This window comes from Parus major, chromosome 1 (genome assembly GCF_001522545.3).
Source record: "Parus major isolate Abel chromosome 1, Parus_major1.1, whole genome shotgun sequence".
NCBI classification, from domain to species: domain Eukaryota; kingdom Metazoa; phylum Chordata; class Aves; order Passeriformes; family Paridae; genus Parus; species Parus major.
The window spans coordinates 98,114,985-98,139,202 of record NC_031768.1 but is presented as its reverse complement, the minus strand read 5'-3'; the positions used below and the strand labels follow the sequence as shown (position 1 = coordinate 98,139,202).

The 24,218-nt window shown below is 43.0% G+C and overlaps 1 protein-coding gene across 2 annotated transcripts; it reads right to left on the bottom strand.

Annotated features, from left to right (window-relative positions):
* Window positions 1–10,703: 10,703 nt before the first annotated feature.
* LOC107205416 (OX-2 membrane glycoprotein) lies at window positions 10,704–22,145 on the bottom strand. 2 transcript variants are annotated; one of them, XM_033518010.1, is made up of 5 exons: window positions 21,945–22,137; window positions 20,129–20,464; window positions 14,782–15,093; window positions 14,115–14,257; window positions 10,704–13,242 (listed from the first exon to the last, which is right to left on the bottom strand). In XM_033518010.1, exons 1-5 carry the CDS (start codon window positions 22,090–22,092, stop codon window positions 13,138–13,140), a joined length of 1,044 nt encoding a protein of 347 aa, XP_033373901.1. In that variant the 5' UTR covers window positions 22,093–22,137; the 3' UTR covers window positions 10,704–13,137. The 2 variants fall into 2 exon arrangements, with proteins under 2 accessions (XP_033373901.1, XP_033373900.1); XM_033518009.1 differs by having other exon boundaries at window positions 13,150–14,257; window positions 21,945–22,145.
* Between the last annotated feature and the right edge of the window lie 2,073 nt (window positions 22,146–24,218).

Genomic DNA, 24,218 nt, shown 5'->3' with positions numbered 1-24,218 from the left:
GGTAAGTGGCCAGATTACAGAAAGAGAATCTGTCCAACTTGTTTCCCACAGGCCTCTTCCCCAGCTTTTGCTTTTTCTTTTGTATAGTTCCTGAACTTTGCTCACCAAGAGATGCTAGCTGCTTTTCTCTTTTCAGTCATTTATCAAAGCTACTGGAGATGCAGTTGTTTGTTTAAACAGAACTGTCCCAGGGGACTGTTTGTCCAAGACAGACCTCAATGCTTTTAAATTTTCAGATAAAGCAGAATGTTTGAACTGTAAGTACTGGAAAGTGTCATCTTAAGGACTTAATTTTTACTTTCTGAAGGGAAAAAAAAATTCAAATTCTGCCTAATTGCCCTATGCTTAAATTGAAGAGAACTTTCTGTGTGCTTCTCTCTTTGGGCTTTATTTTTGCTATTTCTGCTGGTGCCAAAGAGAAGAATTACTAATGAAGAAAAAGACAGTTCATCAGCAGCTTTATAGCACCCCTCTTTCTGGTGGTTCATGTTTGTTGCTCTCAGTTCTGCCATAGACCAAGGGGCATCCTGCTCCTGGTCACAGCCTGTAGATGAATGGGTGAGGAGGAAATGAAATGTTGGCTCACTCCTGGCTCCAAGTCCAAACTCCAAGAGGAGCAGACATTCGACTAGAAAATGCCATGAGAGCAGATTATCACCCGAAAGGTTAATTCCCCTCATTTTCTGTGGGTAGCATGTGTACTTCAGCTAGGAAATTATGGGAATTTTGTCAGAAATCAGTTGAGGAACACAAAGTGATATCCAGTGACAGATCCCTTCCACAGCATCAGCTCTGTGCTGGGCCCAGACCTTTTCTTCCCTGGCTGCTTTACCCATAGCCAGCCTCATGTCATATGCTGGCCATCAAGGGACAAAAATGAGCACAAACTGCTCCCATTCATTGCTAATTAACTCTGCAGACATCACAAACGAAGACATTTGCTCGTAGTCTTAAATGGTTCTCTTTCCAAGCACTCCCTGAATTAGTTTTACTAAGTACCTCTGTGGCTTGGTTGTCTAACTGGCCAAAACCCTCAAATTAATTAGTTGCTGATGGCTGCAGAAGTGACAGGCCCCAGAGAGGTATGTACAGATTGCAGATAACATTCATAATTTTGGGAGAAGTTTTACTCCTGGAAGCAGCCAAGGCCTAAGCTCACATTTTCCAACAAATTGCCAACTTGGGAGTTTTCCTGGGAATATTATTTGCCCATATGGCTCCACTTTGAGATCCTTCCCCTGCCTTTAGTCACTATGTGTGCCCTTTTCCACTTTTCTCTCCTTCCCTCCCTCCTTCCTAGCTCCCACTTAGCCCAGCCCTATGACAACCCTGGATGGAGAAGAACAAGAGGTGCTCAGCAGAAGAGAGGTGATCGAGGTAGGTGGACAGTAACTTACCACACTCACTAACTTACCACACTCAAAGGTGTGGTAAGACAGAGCAGTATCAGGGAGACAAAACAACCTTGAAAGAACCAGGAGAGGCAAAATAGGTGGCTGAGTTGAACAACAAGAATACAAACTTGTTGTTTGAGGCGGAAATATTGCACTGTGGGATGGTTCAGCATCAGGTCTGGATCCCATGGACCAGAAAAAGAGCAATGAAAGAATAAATGTGCTAGGAGGATGAAGGTAGCTGTAGAGAATTGAGTAGGGGGTCCCCAAGTCTTCTTGCTCTGCTTTCAGGAAAAACATCTGTCTCACTATTGACGACTGATGCTGTTTCTTGTCAGTTTCTGACTTCAGTTTTTCCAAGCTTCCCAACCCATGTCTGTCAGATCCACAGCAGTGATACAGAGTCACAAACCTGAGACTAGAGGAATTAAACCTGCACAATGACCACAAAATCCTTCTGCTGGGCCAGAGCTCACTGGACACCCAGGTACATCACATCCTTTTAGCTTGGGATGTCATTACTTTCGACCCAGGATGTGGGTCCTTTTTGTTTTGCATTCTAGTCAGAAGGTTTCCACCCCAATGGAGCCTGCAGGGAGCTCAGAACTTTCTCTTAATGATGCAGAAAAGGTCTTGGTTTCCCTTTGAAACCTAAGCTAGACTCCAAGGAATGCCTTCCAATTGTCTTGAAGTGGCTGGAAATTGTTACAATACAGACTTTTAGAAAGAAATGTTAAAGTTATATACATAAATAGTGAAGTATTGAGTAGAAAACTGACACCTTATTTCTGTTAATAATCCTAGAAAGCAGGCAGCCTATGCTTAATGCACTTAAACCATTCTAAAGTAGGTATGCAAAGATTCTCAGAAAACTACACTAGGATATTTCCCCCTTTTCCTCTTTGCATATATGTTCTGGTATTTAGAGAGAAACCTGCAGCAAACAATTATATTTCTTGTTACTCAGATGATGGGCAGCTAAAATCCACCACAATATCATTAATGAAAATAGCTACATTCCTGTAAACAAAGAAGGCTCAAGGCAAACTGATTTATTTAAACTGAAATGTAGGTCTGGGTGTTTATGATGACATCTGGGCTTTCTGTAATTTACCTGAAGGGTAATATAAAATAAAATTGATTGTGTCTGATTGAAAAAAAAAAAAGTTGTTTTTTTCTTTTTACTAAGAAGTGTAGAGTTTTTTTCTGCAAGGTTTTCATTCCATCTTAGCCTTTCATGCACAATTTCAAGTGCTCTTTTACTAGACAAAGCTGCCTTTTCCTTAGGTGATTAAGGACTATAGCTTCTGACATGTTAGGGAATTTAAAACTCTGCATTGTGTAGGGGTCTTAGACTGAGGATCCTCTCAGACTTCCCAGAAATTTCAGGTAGCTTTTCTCAAAATTGAGCAGACTACAACAGAATCCATCCACAAAGAGTTGGACAAGTATTCAGTGTTCCTTTCACAGCAGCTTTATATGTTCAAAGATGAAAGCAGCAGAAAAATGAGAAGGCCCTTTGTATAGCTTCCAAAAATGAGCAATTTCTGGTGTACTGAGAGTGAAAACAAAAGTACACTTTATTTGTATCTCCCTGGCTTGATAGTCTCATTTATGAAAGAGAAAAATGCAATCAATTGGTGCAATTCTCTTGTTTCTCTTGATTTACAGCGGCTCAGTGCTGAAAACTGAATGAAAAACAATGGGTTTTATTTTCTTCCATGTCTGATTTTGTAAGAAAATTTACTGGCATGGTATTTAAATGAATCATTCCCCCAAGGTGACACAACAGAAAATTGATAAATGATGCTTCCAAAGGTCTATCACCAAAAAAAGTTTCTTTTTGAATCGTGATTTTTGAAGGGTTGAGATTTAGCTAAGGGGTAGAAACAATTTATGATGATCAAGTCTGATAAGTAAATTGTAAGTTAATGATTATTACATGCTTAAGCCAGAGCTAATTGTTATATTGTTTGGTATTATGAGCTTGTTCATAGAAAAAAGTGGAGTAAATGTGAGAACAACATCCAGCACCTGGACTCTGTACCAATCAATCACCAAACAGGGGGCTTTGGATCGTGCCAGAAGGTCACAGAGACCTGATGAAGACCTTCCTGACTTCATCCTTTGAGGACCACTGACCCAATTCAAGACCACCGACACAAATCAAGAGAAGAATTGCGCATGAGTGAAGGATTAATAGCCTCATTTTAATACTGAATGGGGATGGGAGGTGCTGGGGTTATGCATATGTATTGCATGTAAGATTTTGGGAAATAAATAGAGGGAAGACAACCTTGTTTGAGGCGGTCACACCTTTTGGGGATGATCCCCATGCTACTCATGTGTGAATAAACATACTGCTTTCTAACTTTAATTAGTTAGAGGCTCTTTGTCCACGATCATATCAGTTTTTAACTATTAATTTTGGCGAGCCAGGCAGGAGCAGACTCTGGTTGGCTGTGAGACCAGGTTGGGCCGTGGACTCCCCTCGGGCACCTCTGGGATATTCCTGGAAGAGTGAGCTCCACTGCCTGGCCTGCTCATCCAGCAGCAGACAAGGACTCCTACTACTAAAATTCCTGAGAAAAGGGTATGTTTTAAAGAAAAGAAATTTGAAACAGTTTAAACAAGGACCTGTAAGGCATAGCCATGGTCAGGAGAGGCCATTGGTGAGTCGTGGGAGACGTCCCTTGCATAACCTGTTCCTCTGTAGAGCTCTTGCAAGCAGAACTGGCATCTGGTCAGCTGTATTTGGTTGCCAGCAGACAGCTGAGCCACTGTGCCAGGCCAGGGGGCTTAGGCTTTGGCTGCTGGCAGAAGGGAATTTTGCCATTTGTTGTGCTGCAGGGGGCTCAGTTTGCTAGCAATTTGGGGCTAGAAGTTGTAAGGGCAAACTCTGGTTTATGGTTGTCATGCTGTGCGAATGTGTTCTGGTTGTAGGAACGATTGTGAGAGGGTTTGTTGAGATGTTCTATTAGCATGAAGCAAGTGGGGAGCATGATTGAATTGCCTGATAACACTGCATGTTGTGTAAAACCCTTAATAAAAGCCCTCTCCCTGCTGTGACTGTGGGGTGTGGTGTGTGTATTTTGGTTTCAGGGAACAGTATTTACTCCAACACTTGGTGTCCATGTTAAAAGGGTCTGAACTCTGGGAGCTGTTTAGGCTCGCTGTTTGGGTGTTTTTGTCTGTGAAATCTGAGATATAGAGGTTGAGTGCTTCAGTAAAGTGTGTTTGTAAGTGCTTCCCACGAGAATAAGATTGTGGTGTTAGTCTGTATGGAAGAGATGCTGTGTGAATGCGTGACTTGAATTTGTGTTTTGTAAGCTGTGGTGTATTTTTGAGGCAACAACGTCATCTTGTGTCAGAAGTTATAAGTGCAGTACACACTGAGTGAAGCAGTAGTAGTCTGTTTGAAAGAGCTGGTTAGTCCCTGAGAGTTGAGATGTGAATGGTTTTGAAGTAAATCAAGGGCAGACAAAGGATAGGACTAGTTTGGCAAGGAGGAGTAGAAGCCCTTGATAAGAGCTTAGTTGTGGTCCAAGGTACAAAGACTGTGTTTGCAGAATTGCTGGAATTAGAATAAGGGTAGCTTTGGTTTGAGAATTCAGTCTGGCCAGATGAATAGAGGGAATCTCTTTGCCTCAGTGGTTTGGGCTCGACTTGTGGGAGTTTGTGAATTCAATAAATTATAGAGGATAGATAGGGGAAATGAGAGAATATATTTAGAAGGTTTATACCAGACACCTGCTGGGGGACTTGTGGCTTTGGATTGGGAACATCAGGCTGTGTAGAATTTAGAAAATCAAGGAGGAGTGAATGGAATAGCTTGTATTTGTGGGAATTTTCCTGTAGCTCATGGTGCATCTAGAAGTTGGCACTGTGCATGGGTGCTCTTGCAGTGCAAAATTTGTGCAGGACATTGCTATTATTCTTCTGCTAACCAGTACAGAGAGTGTACCCAGTGTTGACAACTCCCTAACTGAGTTGATTTAGAACCAAATATTTTGAAGCTGGTGTGTGGAAAGTCACATTTAGTACCTGAGCTGTGGGCTGAGCGGAAAAAAGACTGGGAAAGGGCTGTAAGGATCTGTGAAGCTAAGTTTGGGTAGAAGTGAGACAGAAAGCAAAGGAGGAGACAACAAGAATCAGAATGAAGTGTTGGTTCTTGTTAAGGAAAGAGGAGTGATGGGAACTAACCAGAGTAAAGAGATCCCTAAAACTAGTCCTTGAGGGTGTATTTTGGCACATTGAAACGAGCTTATAGTGTATGGGGGTAGAGAGAATAAAAAGGCCCTTATTAAATTCTGTACACAGTGGTGGCCACTTTACAAGCTTGAGGGGGGTGTCAGGTGACCCTCAGATGGAACTTTGCATTATGAGACTCTTTTACAGCTTATGCTATTTCTGAGACCGGAGCAGAAATGGTAGGAGGTGACATATGCTGACATGTTTTTCTCCCTCCAGAACCACCCTGACTGGCAGAGAGACTGTGGGCTTGGGGCCCCTTCAGACCCCTTGGTATCAACCCTGGAAAAAGACAATAAGGCTAGGCTAAAACAATGTTGTAGTACAAGCTCCATAAATCAATGCTGTACACAGCCTGACAAGGTGTGCCCAGCTGCTCCTCTGGAGCAAGAGTTGGCAGATCTGTTTGAACCACCTCCTGGAAGGCAAGGAGGCTGAGGGGGGAAGCAAATTTGAGATGGGTATAACCTCAAACCCAACTCCAGCTCTTATTCCACCTCCTGACATTTCTTTCCAAACTCCACCTTATGTCACATCCCCCACTCCAGATAAAGCACCAATTCCAGCTCCAGGTCTTATTCCACCTCTTGATGTTTCTGTCCCTATTTCAACTCCAGATCCAGCCTTAACCAAAGCAATTTCCATTTCAACTCCAGGTCCAGCTTTAAGCACAATTGAATCAACTCCAATTTCTATTTCAAGTTCAGCTCCAGATTCTACTTTATCCTTTGTTTCGACTACTCCACTTACCCCTGAATCTCTCCCGCTGTCTTGCAGTGACAGTGAGGATGAGGAGTCCTCTCCAAAGGGTCCTACAACATCCTGGACTCAGAAACAAACCAAAGAAATTATACAAGCGCCTTTGAGGGAGGCAGTAAATCCTGAAGGGAAAACAATGCTACTTAAGATCCCTTTTTCTAAAATGGATTTAGAAGGCTTGGGAAAAGATTGCTAAATGTTATCAAAGTGACCTGATAAGAATGGCAAACAGGTAGAAGTTTATTAAACAGCATCGACCTGATTGGTTAGATCTTCAGCTGTTGCTAGATGCCTTAAGAGACACAGAAAAACATTTGGTTTTGAAAGTAGCTGGGAGTTTAGCAGAAGATGCTTGCAGATTAACACAGAGCAGAATTAATGATATCTTTCCTCTCCAGGATCCACAATGGAATCCTAATGATGATTATGATATGAGAAAATCAGAGGATTATCAAGATTTTATAGTAAAGGGGTAGGAAAGGGAAATTCCTAAAACAATAAACTGGTTGGTCCTGTATGCAATTAAGTAAGGTCCCTCTGAAACACCCTCTGAATTTTCAGAACATTTACGAGATGCAAAGTGTCACCATACAACTTTAGATCCTGAGTCTGGGGAAGGAACAGAACAATTAGTGGGTTTTTTTATAGGACAATCTACAGGGGACGTCAAATGAAAGCTTCAGAAAATATGAGGTCTGACAGCATGAGATTTGGAGACTTTGCTAGAAACTCTCAGTGCCCTTTCTAGCAATCATGAAGAAGAGTGTAAAGAAGGGATGAGAAAATTAGTAGCAGTAGTAAAGGAAGAAGAAAAAGTGAGGCGTGGACAAGGGTTGCCAAACAAGAACCACCCTGGCTAGAGAGAGATCAATGTGCATACTGCAAGAATATTGGACACTGGAAAAGCCAGTGTCCAGAATGAAGAAAAAGTGATGATCAAAGAATAGGAGATAGAAAAGGTAGCTTTAGTTGCTTATGTTAAAGAAGACTGAGGTGGGCCAGAAGATCTTACCCTAGGAGACCCTCTGGTTATAATGAAGCTAGGGAACAAAGAAAGAGTTTTTGATAGACACAGGGGAAACATATTCAGTGTTAAATAAAGCTTTAATACAAATAACAGATGATTATGTTATGGTAAAGAGAGCAACTGGCCAATCTGAAAAGACCTATTTTTGCAGGCCATTGAAATATAAAATTGGGAAACAATGGGGAATTCACGGGTTTTTATGTTTTTTATATGTCCAATGCACCATCAGCACTTTTGGGTAGAGATCTATTGGAACTATTAGAGGCAAAAATAATATTTAAAAATGGGGAGATTACTTTGGAAGTTAAGGATCAACAATATGTGAAATTGCTAAGCTTGATGGTGATAAGAAATGAAGCTAAAATCGAAAGTGAAAGTGAGATTTACAGAGAAATAATGGATTGGGTATTTTCTGGGGTTTGGGCTCCTAACATTCCAGGGAGAGCAAATAATGCACCCCCAGTAAAACTTAAGGAAGGAAAACAGCCAGTTAAAGTTAGACAATAGCCCTTAAGGAAAGAAAGACAGAGAATGAATTAGTCCAGTGACTGAAAAATTTTTGAAAATAGAGTTATTAAGAGAATGTCAGTCTGAGTTCAATGCTCTTATACTACCTCTTAAAAAGCCTGATGGGTCATATCGAATAGTCCAAAATTTAAGAGCTGCTAATAAGATAACTGAAGATTTGTACCCAGTGGTTGCCAACCCCTACACTTTAACATTTTTAGCACCTGAACTAATATGGTTTACTGTTTTAGATTTAAAAGATGGTTTCTTTTCCCTTCCTCTCCATGAGGCCAGCCAGAAGATTTTTGCATTTGAATGGGAAAGTCCCAAAACTGGATGAAAGACTCAGCTCACATGGTGTGTACCCCCACAGGCATACAAGAACTTGCCCATGATGAAACAACTAGCAAAATATCTGGAATCCTGGGGAGCTCCATCAGGAGAAGGACAGATATTACAGTATGTGGGATGACCTTCTGATAGCTATCAAAACTCAAGAGGCATGTGTGGAGTGGACAGTAAGCCTCCTAAACTTTTTGGGTCTACAAGGGTATTGAGTATCCCAAAAGGAAGTCCAGATGGTGAAGCAAACAGTTATTTGTTTGGGCTATGAGGTTAGTGCTGGCCAAAGAACCTTAAGATGGGATCATAAAGAAACAATATGCCAGACCCCAAAACCCCAGACAGCAAAAGAACTGAGAACCTTTTTGGGCATGACTGTGGATTTACAATTATGGGCTGTTAGTTAGACCCCTATATGCCTTGATTTCAGAAGGAAATAGAAACCTCCAATGGACAAAAGAAGCAACACAAGCCTTCAACAAACTAAATAAGGCCCTCATGTCAGCTCCAGCCCTGGGACTTCCAGATGTGAGTAAACTGTTCTTATTTTCTCTCATGAAAAGCAGGGGATTGCCCTGGGAATCGTAAGAAAATAGTAGCACAGGACCTGGGCCTGTATCGCAGGGCAGTCACCTACCTCTCTAAGCAGCTGGATGCAGCAGCTAAAGAGTGGCCAGAGGGTCTCAGAGCTGCTGCAGCAGTGGCAGTGGACATCCAAGAAACACACAAGTTTACCCTAGGCCTGAAGAGGACAGTGCTAGTGTCCCATACTGTGTCAGCAGTCCTGGAGGTAAAAGGCAGGCACTGGCTTTCCCCACAGAGATTCTTGAACTATCTGCCTATAATGATAGAACAAGATGATGTAGAAATTGTGGTAACTAATACTGTGAGCCCAGCTTCCTTCCTCAGCGGGAGCATGGGAGAACCAGTGATCCATGATTGCCTGGAGACCACTGAAGCCACCTACTCCAGTCACCTGGATCTGAAGGACACCCCTCTCAAGGACACTGAGACCTGGTTTACTGATGGAAGCAGTTATGTCATCAGTGGAAAAAGGCACTCTGGATATGTGGTTACCAGGAGCTGAGACGTAAGAGTCTGGACTATTACCAACAAATACCTCAGCACAGAAGGCTGAAATAATTGCCTTAACCCAGGCTTTAGAGCTGGCAAAAAGGAAGAATATTTACAAAGACTTGAGGTATGCATTTGGGGTAGTTCATGCACATGGAGCCATCTGGAAAGAAAGAGGACTGTTGAACTCAAAAGGAAAAGGGATTAAACATGCACAAGAGATAATAAAACTGTTAGAGGTAGTCCAGCTACCTGTAAAAGTAGCATGCATATCAAAGCACACCAAAAAGCGAGCTCTGAATTGGAAGAAGGAAATGAACTGGTGGAGAGAAAGGCAAAAGAAGCAGCTATAGGTCAGGTGATTGATGCAACAGTTGAGGCAACTTTAATTCCAGATGAGCAAATTTCCATTGAAGGTAAGCCAAGGTGTAATAAAAAAGACAAGAGACTTATTGAAAAAGAAAACAGGAGTTATAATCAAGAAGGTTGAGTTATTACAGATGAAGGGAAAGGAAGGCTTGTGATCCCCTCTTACATGTTATGGTCATTAGTGAGAGAAGAACATGAGAAAACACATAGGGGAATAGATGTTCTGTACAATTATCTGAAAGATAGAATCATAGCCAGAAACTTGCAAAGTACAGTAATTCAGGTGACTTGGCAATTTGCCTGCAAACTAATTCCAAAAATATTCCCAAACCAAGGCTTGGGGAAATTGGGAAAGGATATGGACCTGGGCAGCAATGGCAAATTTATTTTTCAGAACTACCCAGGAAAGGGGGGTACCAATACTTACTGGTGTTGACAGATACCTTTTCAGGGTGGCCAGAAGCTTTCCCTACCAGAACTGCCAAAGCCCAGGAGGTAACCAAAGCAGAGAGGTGAAGTCTATATTTGCGTTATACAGAGACACATTATGCAGAACCAGTTTTATCTAAGTGAGAGGCAAGAAGGAAGGTGCTATTTTTCCATCAGTTAGGAAATATACACCACTTGTCCCTAAGCTGGACAAAATGCAGTGACACAAAGTGACACAAAGGCAGAGCTGGGTGAGACTGAAAATTGCCCAGCCTCAAAACAAAATCCTAGGCTTTTTTTTCCCTTTTGGTTTTGGTGGCAGTAATAGCTTAGAACATTCCTGCAGAATTTAGTTTGAGAATATGGTCTGCTTCCATTCACTTACCAAGTTTATCTGCTTTGTATCTCTTGTATTGGAGCAGAAAAATAGAGCAGTCTATTTGATTTAAATATCCTACCAGTTTTGTTTCTATTTATCATTTCAAGTTCCACAGCAACCTCACCTACTGTCTCCACCTACGGCCATGCAGGGTGACAGCAGACAAAAGGTGTTGGGGATCAAACTCACCCTTTATTAAAATCACACACTTATTAAAACAAATACTAGGTGTCTGTATAAACCCATTTGAAATATAACCTCCAAGAAATTCTTACAAATTGTTAACAGAAGTAACTGGACAGACATGCACAAACTAATCACAAAGAAATCTCATAACAGCAGTTAGGATGTTCATAATTCATAGTCAAAACTTCTGATTCCCTCAGTCATGCTTTTGTTTATTCCACCAAAGATGGTTTGTAACTATTCCATATTCTTTTTCCCCCCACAGCTGTCAGCCAGTTAATTATTCATAGTCTGTATTCTTGCCTTCATTTCATTGCTACATGAAGCCAAACATCACACCAGTAGCATTTTATGGCACTGCATCTTAGTAGATGGCTTTGCACTGCATGAAGTTAAGTATATGTATTGGTTTTAAGTGTCCTGTGACTGGATGTCATGTTCTCATTCTGATAACATGAATGAAAAAATAAATCTTGTACAGAATATTACCTATAAGTCATTTCATCCCTCACCCAGCTGCTGGATCTATCATGCTCCTAAGCAGAAACCTCTAAAAGCTTTAAAAATTTCTGTATTCAGCTAAAAAGTAAAAGAAACTAAAACCCCACACATAAGCAGATACTTTCATAACTCCAAGCCTTGCTTTCCCACACTCCAGGTGACCAGCTTGTAGAAAACAATAATAGGTAATCGTTGCCATTTTTCTGGGTTTGAATGGATTTCTCACTGGCATTGTGCTTTTTCTCTCTTCCCCCAGGAAATCCTTTTGTTTTCCCATGTCCAAACTCCCCGTTTCTTCAAGAGATTTTTTTTTTTAAATTAAAGAAAACACAACAAACCAAACAACAAAAACAACAAAACTTTAGTCTAAACACAAGCAGAAACCTCATGTTAAAACTCAAACAAACTACTGTAAATTGCAAATGCAGACTCTGCAGAATGGCAAGGGCTGCTCAAGAAGGGTGCCAGGGCTCTCCACCCCATTCCTGGCCTCCATATATCCAGGGAAAGACCTTCTTCTCCCCGGCCTCTTCCCTCGTCAAGGAAGAAAAGAAGTGGCAATGTTGGAAAAGTTTGGACAAACCATTACTTCCTCCTTTGACAATTAACGGACTACAGAAAAAAACAAACCCAATTGTAACAGCTGCAGCCAGTTCCCCTTTCCCCTCACTCACCAGCTGTGCTGTTTCTAGGTGTTAGGGAGGCCTACAAGAAGTATTTTATAGTGAGGACCTGCTTTACTCATTCTCAACTAGCTTACTTGCTTTCATTTTTGTTCACTTGGATTTTGACTAAAATTTAGTGGTTCATGTGGGATGCCTGTTTGAAATACACATGGGTGAGGAAAGCCCAGATTTCATACATTTGCTCCAGGAAGCCAGGAGAGGAAGCAGCCTGCACTGGTGGCTTCCCACAAGACCAGCATGAGGCAGGTGGGCTCATTTCTCCTTCCCTAAGTCTGCAAGACTTTATGAACATATGGTGAAATTCAGGCAATTACTGGAGATTACAGCTCAGATTTGAGCCACTGCTTAGAAGCCAAGCATTGTCAGAATAAGAACACTCCTTGCCCTGCCCTGGTATGGAAATAAATGAAGCACCCACCTCCTGAGGCCTACCAGCCTCCTGCTTCCCACTGCACCCACATGCCACTACACCAGGACACAAACAAAATGAAACAAAATGCACTGGACAACCTACAAATCCTGCACCTGCCCTTTTATTGCCCCGCTGTCTCCTGCAGGTGGGTGGGATGCCAGGAAACACAAGGCAGCTGTGACAGATCACAAACACTAAGTGGAAGCCCCTGAGAAACAGTGAAGAAGGAAACACTTATGTGCCTTTTACATTGCTTTCCAGGAGAAGTTGCTGGAAATTGGACTTTGCAGTTCCTCATGGCTCCTGACTTGAAGCGCACTGCTCCTGGCACCTGGGTTATAAATTTGGGTTGTCTGCAGTCTTGGCCTGATCTCTTGTGCCCTTTAGGGAACAAGTTCAACACTTGAAGTTCAGAGCAGTGTGCTGGGATGTTCCACAGGTTTCCTGGTGGGGGCCTTCTTTGGTCCATCCACAACACTTTCCAAGTCAGCAACCTTACAAAATGCTGCCTTGTTTCAGACAATCCCCCATCCACTTTTGAATTTACAATGTTAAAATATCAAATAGTAATAAACAATGTTAAAGCCCCCAAAAATACAAAGCATGATTTCCACTAAATGGATCCACACAGCCAGCCTGAGTTTCAAATAAATACTTTACATTTTTTCCTTACAAAACAGAATATTATAATGTAATAAATAAATATATATTATAAATTGTCCCTTTTTATATTTCTCTAGAAGAAAGTCACAGGAGGTTTCCTTGGAAGCTTGAGGTGCCATTTTAAGTTTCTCTCTTGCATGTGTAGGTTGGGCAGCTTCTCAGGTGTTCAGTGGTGCACCGAGGCAGGGGGACACCGCAGGAGCCCACCTGCTTGCAGCTCCGTACTGCCTGCACTTCTTGGCCCTGGTGCAGGCAGGAAGTACCTGATGAAAGAGAGGTTGTTGTGTTTATTTCTTCAAAATACACGGTTATTTTTCGTGTGAGGGTAAATTTGTATTGCCAAGTGAGTCTTTTCATCTCTCTGTGAGGGAAGACTAAAGTTTTCCCCTGGTAATCCCACCAGCAGTCTTCAGCTTGGACCTAGAGGTATAACATCCATGGAAGACATGTGTTGCATTTCTTCCACTGCTTCTTTTTCTCCAAAATTTTCACCAAAATCCAGGGTGCACGTGCTAGGCATATACTACAAGCAGGATGAGGAGCCTTCACAAAACTGGACTGTGTTTTCCTGAAATGCTGCCATTTCACTCAGTTTACCCCCACCTCAAGCTTGTATCCTGCACCCCCTGCACTGGAATAGCCTCAGCCTGTGCCCCAGTGTGGCACCCTGGGCTTCCTTCCCAGAGGCAGTCTTCCTTGAAGACCACATTTTGTTTGAGACCCATCCTCAAAGCTGCTGCCTTTGTAAGCTGTGCTGGGGATGGTTATTTTAGGAGCTGCAGAAGACTGGTGCCACTGCTGGCAAGGGTCTGGCCACTGCTTACACAACTATATTGTGCATAAATATGGTAGTAGAACGATGCTTCCACCACAGCATGCCTTGTCATTGGCACAGTGAATGTTTTCTAGCTGCCAGCACTCTTGGGCACTGTAGGCTGGCTGTGCAGAATCAGGTTTCCCCTTCCCAGCTGTCTGGCTGGGGGCTCATTGCTGTGTCCTTCTCCAGCCCAGGTTCAGCCTGGCTTGGGCAGTGTGCAGGCAGCCCTGGTGTGGCTGGGCAGAGCCAGGTCATGGTATTGGGCCCCAAGTCCTGTGGGGGTGAATTTTGCAGAACCCTGAGGAAAGGCAGACCTACCCAGCATGGCCAGGTTGGGTTTCTCTCTGGGTCACGTAGATGCCTGGGGCAGAGGTAGAGAAGGCAGGTGAGAAGAAGAGAAGTCAGGGGTACCAGGACCCCCACTGCAATGGCAATGGCTGGTGCCATGCTGCTCTCTGGACCTGTGGGGAAACAACAGCTACTCAGTTTGTGCACAAAGTAAATAAACGACCCCAAATCCATTTCAGGCATCCTTTGGCCATTCCCTGGGGTGAAATGAGGTGGACAGGGGAGCTGGGAGCACATTCCAGCATGATGCACACAAGCGGCACTGCCAGCAGACCTGTGCATGGGGTCTGATGTTAAAGTCAGGCATGCAGAATCCAGCCCCTCTGAGCTACCCAAAGCTGGCACCTCTTGGTTTGTCACGTTATGTGATAGGAAACCCTGTCACAAACAGTCCTGCACCTCTGTACAGGGAAGCTGGGCCACATAATGGTGGGTAAGAGAACCTGAGGAGCAGTAAGAAATTAGTGCCACTGACCAGTGCATCTGGATGTCCCACGGCACCTCCTCCATCCCTCCCAAGCCCAGCCACAGCTGCCCTTCCCCACCTGCTCCCAACCCTCTGAGCAGTTTCTGATCTACCCCAGGAGATGCTTCCCAATTTCTGCCCCTGTCCAGAGCAGCAGAGTTACATACTGACCCTGCTCCAGGCTGTCTGTGGGCAGGACCAGGGTCACATTTAGAGAAGGATGTTGGATCGCACAGGTGATGGGGTATTCCCGAAGGATTTTGGAGTGGGTGTGGGTAAAATTGCTGATGACAGTCACGGTCTGGTTGCTGAACTTTATGTGATATTCCCTTGGTTTCTGCTGCAGGATGCTGGGAAGGTGCCAAATTATTTTTGGAGCTGGTTTCCCTGTTGCTGAGCAGCTCATCCCCACCATTTTCTCAGAGTCCTCAGCTTTATCTGGACTGCGTATAATCTTAGTTTCCACTATGGGGTCTGAGATGGCTGTAAACAACAAAGCAACAAAGTCAATTAGTTTCTGTTAATGTCTGAGAAAAGGGCATCTGTATTCACAGTTATATTGGAGGAAAAGCTTGCTTATCTAATCTCCCCCTTCCCAAAGCTGCAGCAGTGACAAACATGAAAGTGATCAGACAGCAGCCTGGAAGTGAAGAGACAAAAGAAAGAGGGCAAGAGGGTAGAAGTATCTGTTTCAGTTCTGTAACTAGCAGCAGCATCCCAGCTGAGAAGTGGTAATTATACCTGAGTTAAAAGCAGAACGTAGTGAAACTGTGAAGTCATATGCCCTTCTCTCTCTGTAAGAGCTGAACTGTGTAAATGAGTTAGAATTATTTGCCTTTAAAATTACTTGCAGGATTAGCTTTACTGCTAAGGTGTGTAAAGTTGCAAGTCAAAGGACTAAATGCATCTATTTATGCAAGACATTAACAGTGAATTTGTATGTGGTTACACCATGGGATTTCACATAGGGAAGGTTTGTGTATAACTTTGTTTCCTCTTGTAAATGGGTTTTGGGTATCCCACAATATCCCTCAAAACTATCTTGAAAGATCACTTCTGAACACTCTCACTCTAGAAGATTTGCAGATGCTGTCACATTTAATTTAAATCTGGAAGTAGGATGAACTACAGGCATCATTCATGCGTACTCACTCACATGAAGCCTACTTGTTGATTCCTATTTATACAAACTGTATTTGCAAGGACTAGATAAAGGGGACAAATTCAGGCAGTTGGTTTCAACCTGGGTAGAACTCCAGGTGACATCTGAACACATAGGGCATGTTCCATGCGAAAAACTGCCTATTTATCCTTTGGCAAAAAATCATATCATAGTTTAGGTCAGAAGGGACTTCAGGGATTGTCTAGTTCAAGCCTCTGCTCAGTTTGATAAGGTCAATTTTCACAGGCCAATAAAATAAAGGTGTGTAGTCCCATTTGGGAGTGCAATCTGTGGGTTTCTGTGTGAAAGCTCACCAGCCTGCCTTCTACTTCAGTGCATGTGCTGATGGAATAGGGGTCTAAACCACACTCTACTTCTCTGTTTCTGAGAATATTGCCTTTTTTCAGCATTCATGTGCAGTGGCAATTCTAGTTTCAATCAAGCCTGAGTTACCATGAATGCTCTCTGATTAAAAAAGTATCCACAGATATAATTAGTAGAACTCCATGTGTATATTACTACTTACATAAGAAAAATAAAGTGATAAGTGAAATATTTATGCTGAAAATAATTTTTGTCCCAAAACTAGAATATACTGCTATCATCTAGAAATCCTGCTTTTAAACAAGAACACAAAACTCCTTCTTCTCAGGAAAAACAATGATTTTTTCTTTTGTGAGGGAAACAAAGATTTGCCTGTAAGGTGTAGCAGACACTGCAAAAAGGGGAAAAGACGTGTGCCAGATATTTAATGACACTTATAACCTCCTGGTACAATTCCAGACACACCTCAAAAGGTTGTCTGTGTCTTCCAAGAGGGTGGAAGCAAGATTTTTGTATACAAACAATTGCGCTGCTTTTTGTTTGTTTGATTTTTTTTACAAGCCTGACCTCATTTACTTACTGTAGTTGTGTGAACCTAGAAAAAATAAACTTGTATTTTTCACTTTTTGCATCAACCATAGACAAAAAAAAATCAACTCCCACAGAATTGTTGAAACCTCTGAGAAAAACAAGGAAAGTGTGTAGGGGGATTTCACTTGGAACTTCTCAAAATCTCCCAGGTATGAAAAGACTAGTGTCATGATTTATGTTTTGATTAATAATTGATCTCTGAACTTCTTCTTCCACTCACTGGATGCATAAAGATAATATAGAAACATATAAAAACATAAACATTAAAAACATATAAATAAATAATAGAAAATCAGATAAATAAAATTAATAACATAAAAACATATAAATAAAAAAAATATTCACCCACAGCATTAACTTCAAATATTAAGTTGCAAAATTCAGAAGCAATCAAAGGGAGAAGTCACAGATGTTACCACAGAGGATGAGAATTCTCAGTGTCTTGCCAGAAACACATGCACTGCTCTTCTTCTAGCTATTCTATCTACTAACTATAACCTAGGGTTCTCACTCTTCTCACAATGGAGCTCAAGGAATGAGCCTGTAGGGCTGAGCTTCTCTCTAGCAAATGTCTGTAATAGATGCACTGTCAAAACCTGTGAGTGCTTGCTTTTGCAGTAAAGTCCTGCTACACTCTTTGCTAGCATGTGCTGGCTGTTCATGTTTGATGTATACACCTAACTGCTTCTTTTGCCCTTCATCAAAATACTTGTTTCCAGTAAAAAAGTCTTAGCCTGAGACGCTGTGTGCCAGTACTTGCTTTAGTCTCTCTTGCAGATCAGTATTGCAGATGTTCCCAAATTTGAGTTCTGTCAGCATTCCCAGATATTTGAAAAAGGGACCTTCAGTAATGGCTTTCTGTAATTACAGGGGAACCATCAGTGTATGATATGATATGCTTTTTATGTTTAAAGGCTTGGCAGTGGTGCTACAGAGAATGATAAAAGATTGTAGGAATCACAGCTTGCCTCATGATGAGAAATCTTTTTCAAACGATATGGCTGGTCACCAGAAGTACTGTGCCTTGGTTTCCCTCAGGAACTGCAATGGCATTTATCCAGCTGTGCTCAAGACTTCCAGACAAATGGTGCCATCTACAGTGAAGGCAGGTGGTCCCCAAAGAAAAATGTCCAGGGAATTTCGTGATTGAGCAAGTCTTGCCTATCCTCATGTGGCACATCCCCCTCTCTCCATACTTCTCCCTCAATCCTCACCCTGGATTTCATTCTCATCCTCTTTGACAATGAAGGCTGGCAAAATATTTCCAAAGTAAGATGAAGAGGGAAAGGCAGCAGACTGTTCAAAAGAGACCCAGCAAGCTTGCTTGAAACTATTCTGTTCCAAAATGGATTTTGCTACAGGGTACGAGGTTTCTGCTCCTGGGTTTGCTGTTTTCAGCCAGGCAGCTCTGACATACCTCCAGTCATACCTGTTTCTTTTTTCACAGTGTTTCATCCAGTTCTTCGGTGGTTTCACTTCCCCTCATCACGCGGTGATGGTGCCCGTGCTGTCCCGGAACAGCCGGGCTCGCAAAGGCTGCTGTAATCAACCAGCTTGTAAACTCCCTGGCAGTCCCCTCTTGAGGGCAAAGACATGGCACCATTTCAGTTTCAGCTGGTGACTCTGATTAGCTCACCGTGGCCTCAACCTCTGAGCCTTGGGAGATTCCTGCTGGCTTCACTTTCCCTCCTGGGGCACCCTCTGGGCTTGTTCAGACAAGTTGTTCCCACCATTAGGGGTTGGGGAATAATGAGCAAGACTGTGGGTTTTAAGTCACATTGTATAAATTAGCTTCAATGAAATAACCATATATGAACTAAAAGCTCCTGTCAGAGTGCCAAATGCTCAGTTTGTTCATGGTGACCCTCCAGGGCTGCCTTGATACAGCACATGACACGAAGGCCACCATGACCTTGGTGAGGCAGCCTCGTGGCCTATGACCCCATGAGAGAAGTTCAACCCTTCTCAGTTGATGCATTTTCATCTGAGTTGCAGGAAGAGGTGCTTACATGAGTGTTTTTGGCAGCAGAAAAACATCCCTTTTTTTTTTTAAGAAGTAGTGCTCTGGTGAGGGATGAACAGTAGACAAAAGGTTAATGAGTTTGGGAAGGAGTTCCCCCACTTAGATAGGAAAAAAAACCCAAACCAAAACCCAAACCCAAAATAAATCTCTGTGTTTAGATCTAAATGGTTAAAAAGAACGGGATTCTTCTGCAAAGCACTTCCATGTTTTTCCTGTATCGTATAATCAGTGTTTACCCTCTGAATGACTCAAAACCGTATTTCTTTAGGAACTTTCCTCTTCATATATGAAATACTGCATGGATTTCTCCTCATTTCTCTTCTCTGTCTGAGTTTTCCCAAAAGAGGGGAAAAAGAACTTTTGTTTTCCTCTGTATTTTCCACCACCACATCCTTTCCCCTATAAGTTAGGAGCTTTATTTCTCCAGAGGACTCGAGAGATGTGTGTGAACATATGTGTCTATGTCTTTGTCAGCAGAAGGTACTAGGGAAAAACAAAATATTCTGCAGGGGTCATATCACCAGTGACAGGACACAAATACTGATACTCTCCACATGGGATATGGGAACTGATCTTTCACCAGTTTCCCCACAGCAGTCTCATCCCTGAGAAAGCCAGGAGCCATCAGGGTGTCCTCAGAGCATGTTTAATGTCTCAGCTTTCTCAGCTGGACAAAATCCAGCACTTTTCCTCAAAAGATAAGCAGCTTGTCACTCTTAGTTTTTTTTAGTTCATCTATTTGTCTGTATTTCAGGTTGCACTTGCTGGTTGGTAATTTCATATGGAGGTGACAAATATTGCCATCCTGACTCATGATTTGTTTCCACTCTCTTATTTAAGCTAGTTGATGCTGACCTGATCAAGATACTCATATGTCAAATCCCAAGAGCTGTACAGTGTTTCAGCCTTCTATTTATTTTTTTGCATTCTTTTCCTGACCCCAGCCCAACTACTGTTATTTTTACTCTAGCTTCAAAATGAGCTTCCAGCTATTCTGGTCACGCATGTGCCTCTCTGCCTTTTGAGTACTCAGCAGTTTTTATATAACCAAATGCAGAGCAAGTTAAAAATGGCCTGATTTCCAGGATTAGGAGGTGAGAGCAGCAGTGAAAGGAAGCAGAGGAGGACAGGGTTCATGGCTGTGGCCATGCAGCTGTCAGCACAGCACAGCACCAGGGAAACTTGGAGGAAGTCATGGGTTACGCATCAGTTTTGAATCTCGCTGTTGCTGACTTGAAAGGGAAGCAAATTAAAGAACTGTTGAGCGCTGACTTCCCATCAGAGCTAAAACCAGAGGGGGAGAGTGCCAGGGACAAATATTTTTCCCACATCAGTGTAGCAATGTTAGGGAAGGTTTTTTCACAGGAAAAATGACTTGGTCCTCAGATGAGTGCTCACACACAATTACAGTGCCTTACCATAAACCTTGAGACACATCCTGCCGGTGACAGCCCCTGAGGGAAATGTGTTGAAGATGCATTTGTAGCATCCTTCATCGTGGAGGGTGACTCCATGAAGAGAGATGGCCGAGGCTTGTAGCTCACTGTGGGCAAAGCTCACGTGGCTGACATAGGCCTTGGCTATCTTCTGGCCATTCATCGTACTGTAAGTTGCTATGTTGTCTTCAGCCCCGTCCGTCTCCTTCTGCCACGTCACCTGTATCACATCTTCTCTCGTGACTGACCGGCATGAAAAAGTCACGTTTCCTCCCACCTGGACTGACTGGACCTTTCTGTTCATCACCTGCACAGAGGCTGGGGGAGAAGCAGGTGCCACACTCAGCATTTCTCACACTCTTCTGCAACCCAACCCCAGCAGAGGCCCCTGCAGCCCCTCATCTTCATTTCCAAGCAGAGCAACTCTGGAGGATTTATCTATCCCTCCATCTAGGGAAAAGTTGAAAAAGCAGCTTGAAAGAACTACCCAGAAAGTTTCACTGGACCTGTCACCTCTCACACCAAGCATCTTGCCAGCCTGATACCTGTGCTGCAGAGAGCACCACTGAGAAAGGCAGCTTTGCTGTTGGGAGCCACTGATCTGTCTGTTAGGACTGATATCCCATGGACAGATTCCCCAAACTTTCAACCATGCTGACAACCAAACAGATGTTGGCCCAATACCACCCTTTTAGCCCACCTGTGGTGTGGGGTGAAGCAAAACAGTAAAAATACTAAAAATTATTATGTGTCTCACTATACATCATGTATTCACACATGTCAGAGATTGGAAAAGATCAGAAAACCAGAAGAAAAAGGCAAGGTAAGGAGGACCTGAGGCAAACTACATCTGTCCTCTTATCTCAGCATCAAAGTCATGCTCTGAGAAACAGCTGCAGAAAAGACCCTACTGAAGGCGCACAGGGAGAAAACTTTCACAGTACAAATGCCATGGTATTAAAATTCTCCAGGGGAAAAAAGAAAACAGTCAGTCTCCTCTTCCAATTTGTAGACATGAAAAAATTGTTAAGGGTACAGGCAAGGTGAGGCTGACAGCTCAGCTCCACAGTTCTCTTGGCAAAATAGTTTTCAAAGTTTATTTGTGCATGTCAGCATGGGAAGGGAGATATCAGCAGTAACAGCTGCAGCACTGAAAACATAACTCAATTTACAAGAAAGGGAAATGTCTTTGCAGAGAAGGGTAACTGCAAAGCCCAGAGGTACAATAGGCTAATTCACTCTACAAAGTACTCTGAGATTCTGTCTGTGACCATGGCCAGGCGGATTTCCATCAAAGACCAAGAAGCCAGTTGTCAAGCTGTGCCAGTCACTTTGCTTTCCAGATCTCAGCAGTGCCACAGCTGAGATCTGCGCAGACTACAAACCATGATCATGAAAGCTAATTTAAAACTAATTCAGCCTTTTCTACATGATTTTATATAAAAAACCAATGTAATACACCCATGCTTTTGATGGCCTGAGCAGATACCTACAAGCATGGTTTGTCTGCTTTATAATTTTCCTATTGCAATAAATTTGTACATCTCTCTGGAATTTATAAATACACTGATGGTAACTTAAGAAGTGGATGCTCTTCACACACTCATCAGTGACATGTCTGAAGCCCCAGATAAGTAGTACAGTGCCACAAGTGCCGTGTCACCACTGGGCTTGCCCCAGGAGGGTACAAGGTGGGTACTGCAGCACCCAGCAGCACAGAAGGAGGCTGGCGTGGCCACCGAGGTCCCTAATGCTCTTAGGATTGTGACACAGACACCCAGACAGACAGAGGAGTTACCTGGAGCAGCAGCCCAGATGCTGGAGAGGAGCAGGCAAGTGACCATCATCATCTTAGCTGTGCGCTGTGAGACGAGTGACTGATCCACTGAGTGCCACTTCCCCATTCTTATACACTTAGTTCTTACTCTCGGGACATTCCCCACCATGCAACTACAGTAAATGGCACCTTGTAAAACCTGTTGCCTCTATGACACAACTGAATTTTAGGGGACATGACAATGAAAGTCAGTCCCAGAAACTCAGGTTTTCCCAGCTGTGCTGGGACACACACAGACAGGGGTACTGGGTTTTTCACAAGCACTTTGTCCATAAGGTTGGACATTCATAAGCACCTAAATACAAGCACAGATTTTGAAAATGGCTCAGCACCCAGTGTCTGTGGGTTGCAGATGGAAAGGCCACCCTGGCCTTGACCTGAGCTCCAGGAAAGGTCACACTGCTAGGAGTAGTGTAAATATCCCTATATGTAATGCAGATGACACAGTTAGGGGTCTGCACACATCAGTGAACACCCAGGAGCTGCTGATGCTCCTGTGACACAACTCTTTCTCTAGGTTAGGGAGACCAAAGCAAGCCAAGAGGTGGATTCAGGGCCTAGGTCATGTGCTGCCCCAGGGAAAGAGCAGAGGCTTGGTCTCACCTCTCCTCCACTGAGATTGCCCCCATCTCCACAGGTCCATGATCCTTCCCCAGCCCTGTCCCTTGGAAAACAGGGTTGCCCTTCCATAAGCATGCCCTTCCTCCTCCACCATCCCCTGAGACGACATAAAAATAGGTCACACAACTTGTTTGAATCATTGTTTTTGTGCCTTATTGCTTTGTCATTGTTATGCCCATGTTCCCCTTTTTGTGTGGGTTGTGATCACTGCTGAAACCAGCCAAGCCCTCAGCCACAGGTGCTTTCCTATGGCACAGTGGGGCAGACAGCCTGTGAGACCTCATTTGCTAATCAAACTTCTGCTGGTCAATTGTGTTTCACATTTCCAATTTCTGATGAGGTGGATTGCATTTTTGCAAATTCTTACTACTGCAAATGACTATGATTGCAAATAAAATGTTTTCTCTCAGTTGAATGGCCACACAGATTAGCCTCAAATTATGCAAATCCAGCAGGCCCAAGCCATAAAGTGACACAAAAAATTCTCACACATGCTTCTACATTTATGATTCCTTCTCTCCTTAGTGGCAACTAATCTGAAAACAGAAACAGCGCAAGTATCAGTATTCCTCTAAAAAAAGCACATTTTGGATGTGCTTTTGAGTAGGTTCAAAAAATCATTCCCATAAGTCTGAAAACTGCAGTTGCTTCATACTATTGCCTTTTCCCTTTGAGATACCTTATTTTCCTTCCCTTGAGTTATTTGCATGCTTGCACTTTCCTGCAAAATTTCTGGAAGAGCATTCTGGCCTGATCAAAATGTGACATCTCCACTTAGCGATCACAAGAGGAACTGCATTTGAGTTCAAAAAGAATTGCAAGCCCAACTGGTAAGTAGCAAATATTCTTGTCAGGTTTAACCAACTTATTTTCTCCCAGAAACACTCTGATCTTCCTGAACCCTTAAAAACTGTGCGCTGCTAGAGGAAACACTTTTAAATGAAGAACAAACTTTCAGTCTTAGCAAATGACAGAGAAGGCTCTGCTGGTGGGGAAAATTAGTTTTAAAATACCTGCTTTTTTAAAGCTGGTGGGTTTAATTTGTTGGAGCATCCCCGGTGAGAAAGAGCTGTGTATGCTGGCTGCTCCTTCTAAGCTCTGCTTTTCCTCTGACAGCTCCTGGTGCCACAGGGAACCTGAGCCTGCAGGGACCTCCCTAGCAGCCTTCATGAGTCGGTGTTTGCATGCACATCCAGCTGCTGCAGCACCTCTTCTGGACCACTCCCCTTCCTCCAGGGACCAGATAACATCAGCAGTTGATTAATTGCTTTAAACACAACATTTTACTCATAGTGTGAGACCCATTAATCCAACCACTTATTTGAAATTTATGAATGTATCTTTAAGTGCATGTATTGCTGCTCTGTTCATCTTTGCATAGACTTTTGCTGGATTACAGACCTCCTTCCTTGCCCGTCAGAAGCCATGCTCTTCAGCTTCAGTTGCACGACATCCTCATTTCTGAGAACTGCACGCAATGCCTGAGCTTCAGTCACATTCCAAAGACAGTGAATAAATTAGGATAAATTAGGCAGAAGTAGTTCTGTAACCACAGCTTGAAAAGCACAGTGATTTGTACTATTTTCTTCCTTTTTGTTTCACCAGGGTGTTCTC

Excerpts from the sequence above, each read along its gene's own strand:
- LOC107205416 (XM_033518009.1), bottom strand. The coding sequence starts at position 22,092 with ATGGTGGGGAATGTCCCGAGAGTAAGAACTAAGTGTATAAGAATGGGG. Across the intron at positions 15,094-20,128 it reads GATGTGTCTCAAGGTTTATG|CCATCTCAGACCCCATAGTG; the intron begins GTAAGGCACTGT and ends TGTTGTTTACAG. Across the intron at positions 14,258-14,781 it reads CACAGACAGCCTGGAGCAGG|GTCCAGAGAGCAGCATGGCA; the intron begins GTCAGTATGTAA and ends GTTTCCCCACAG.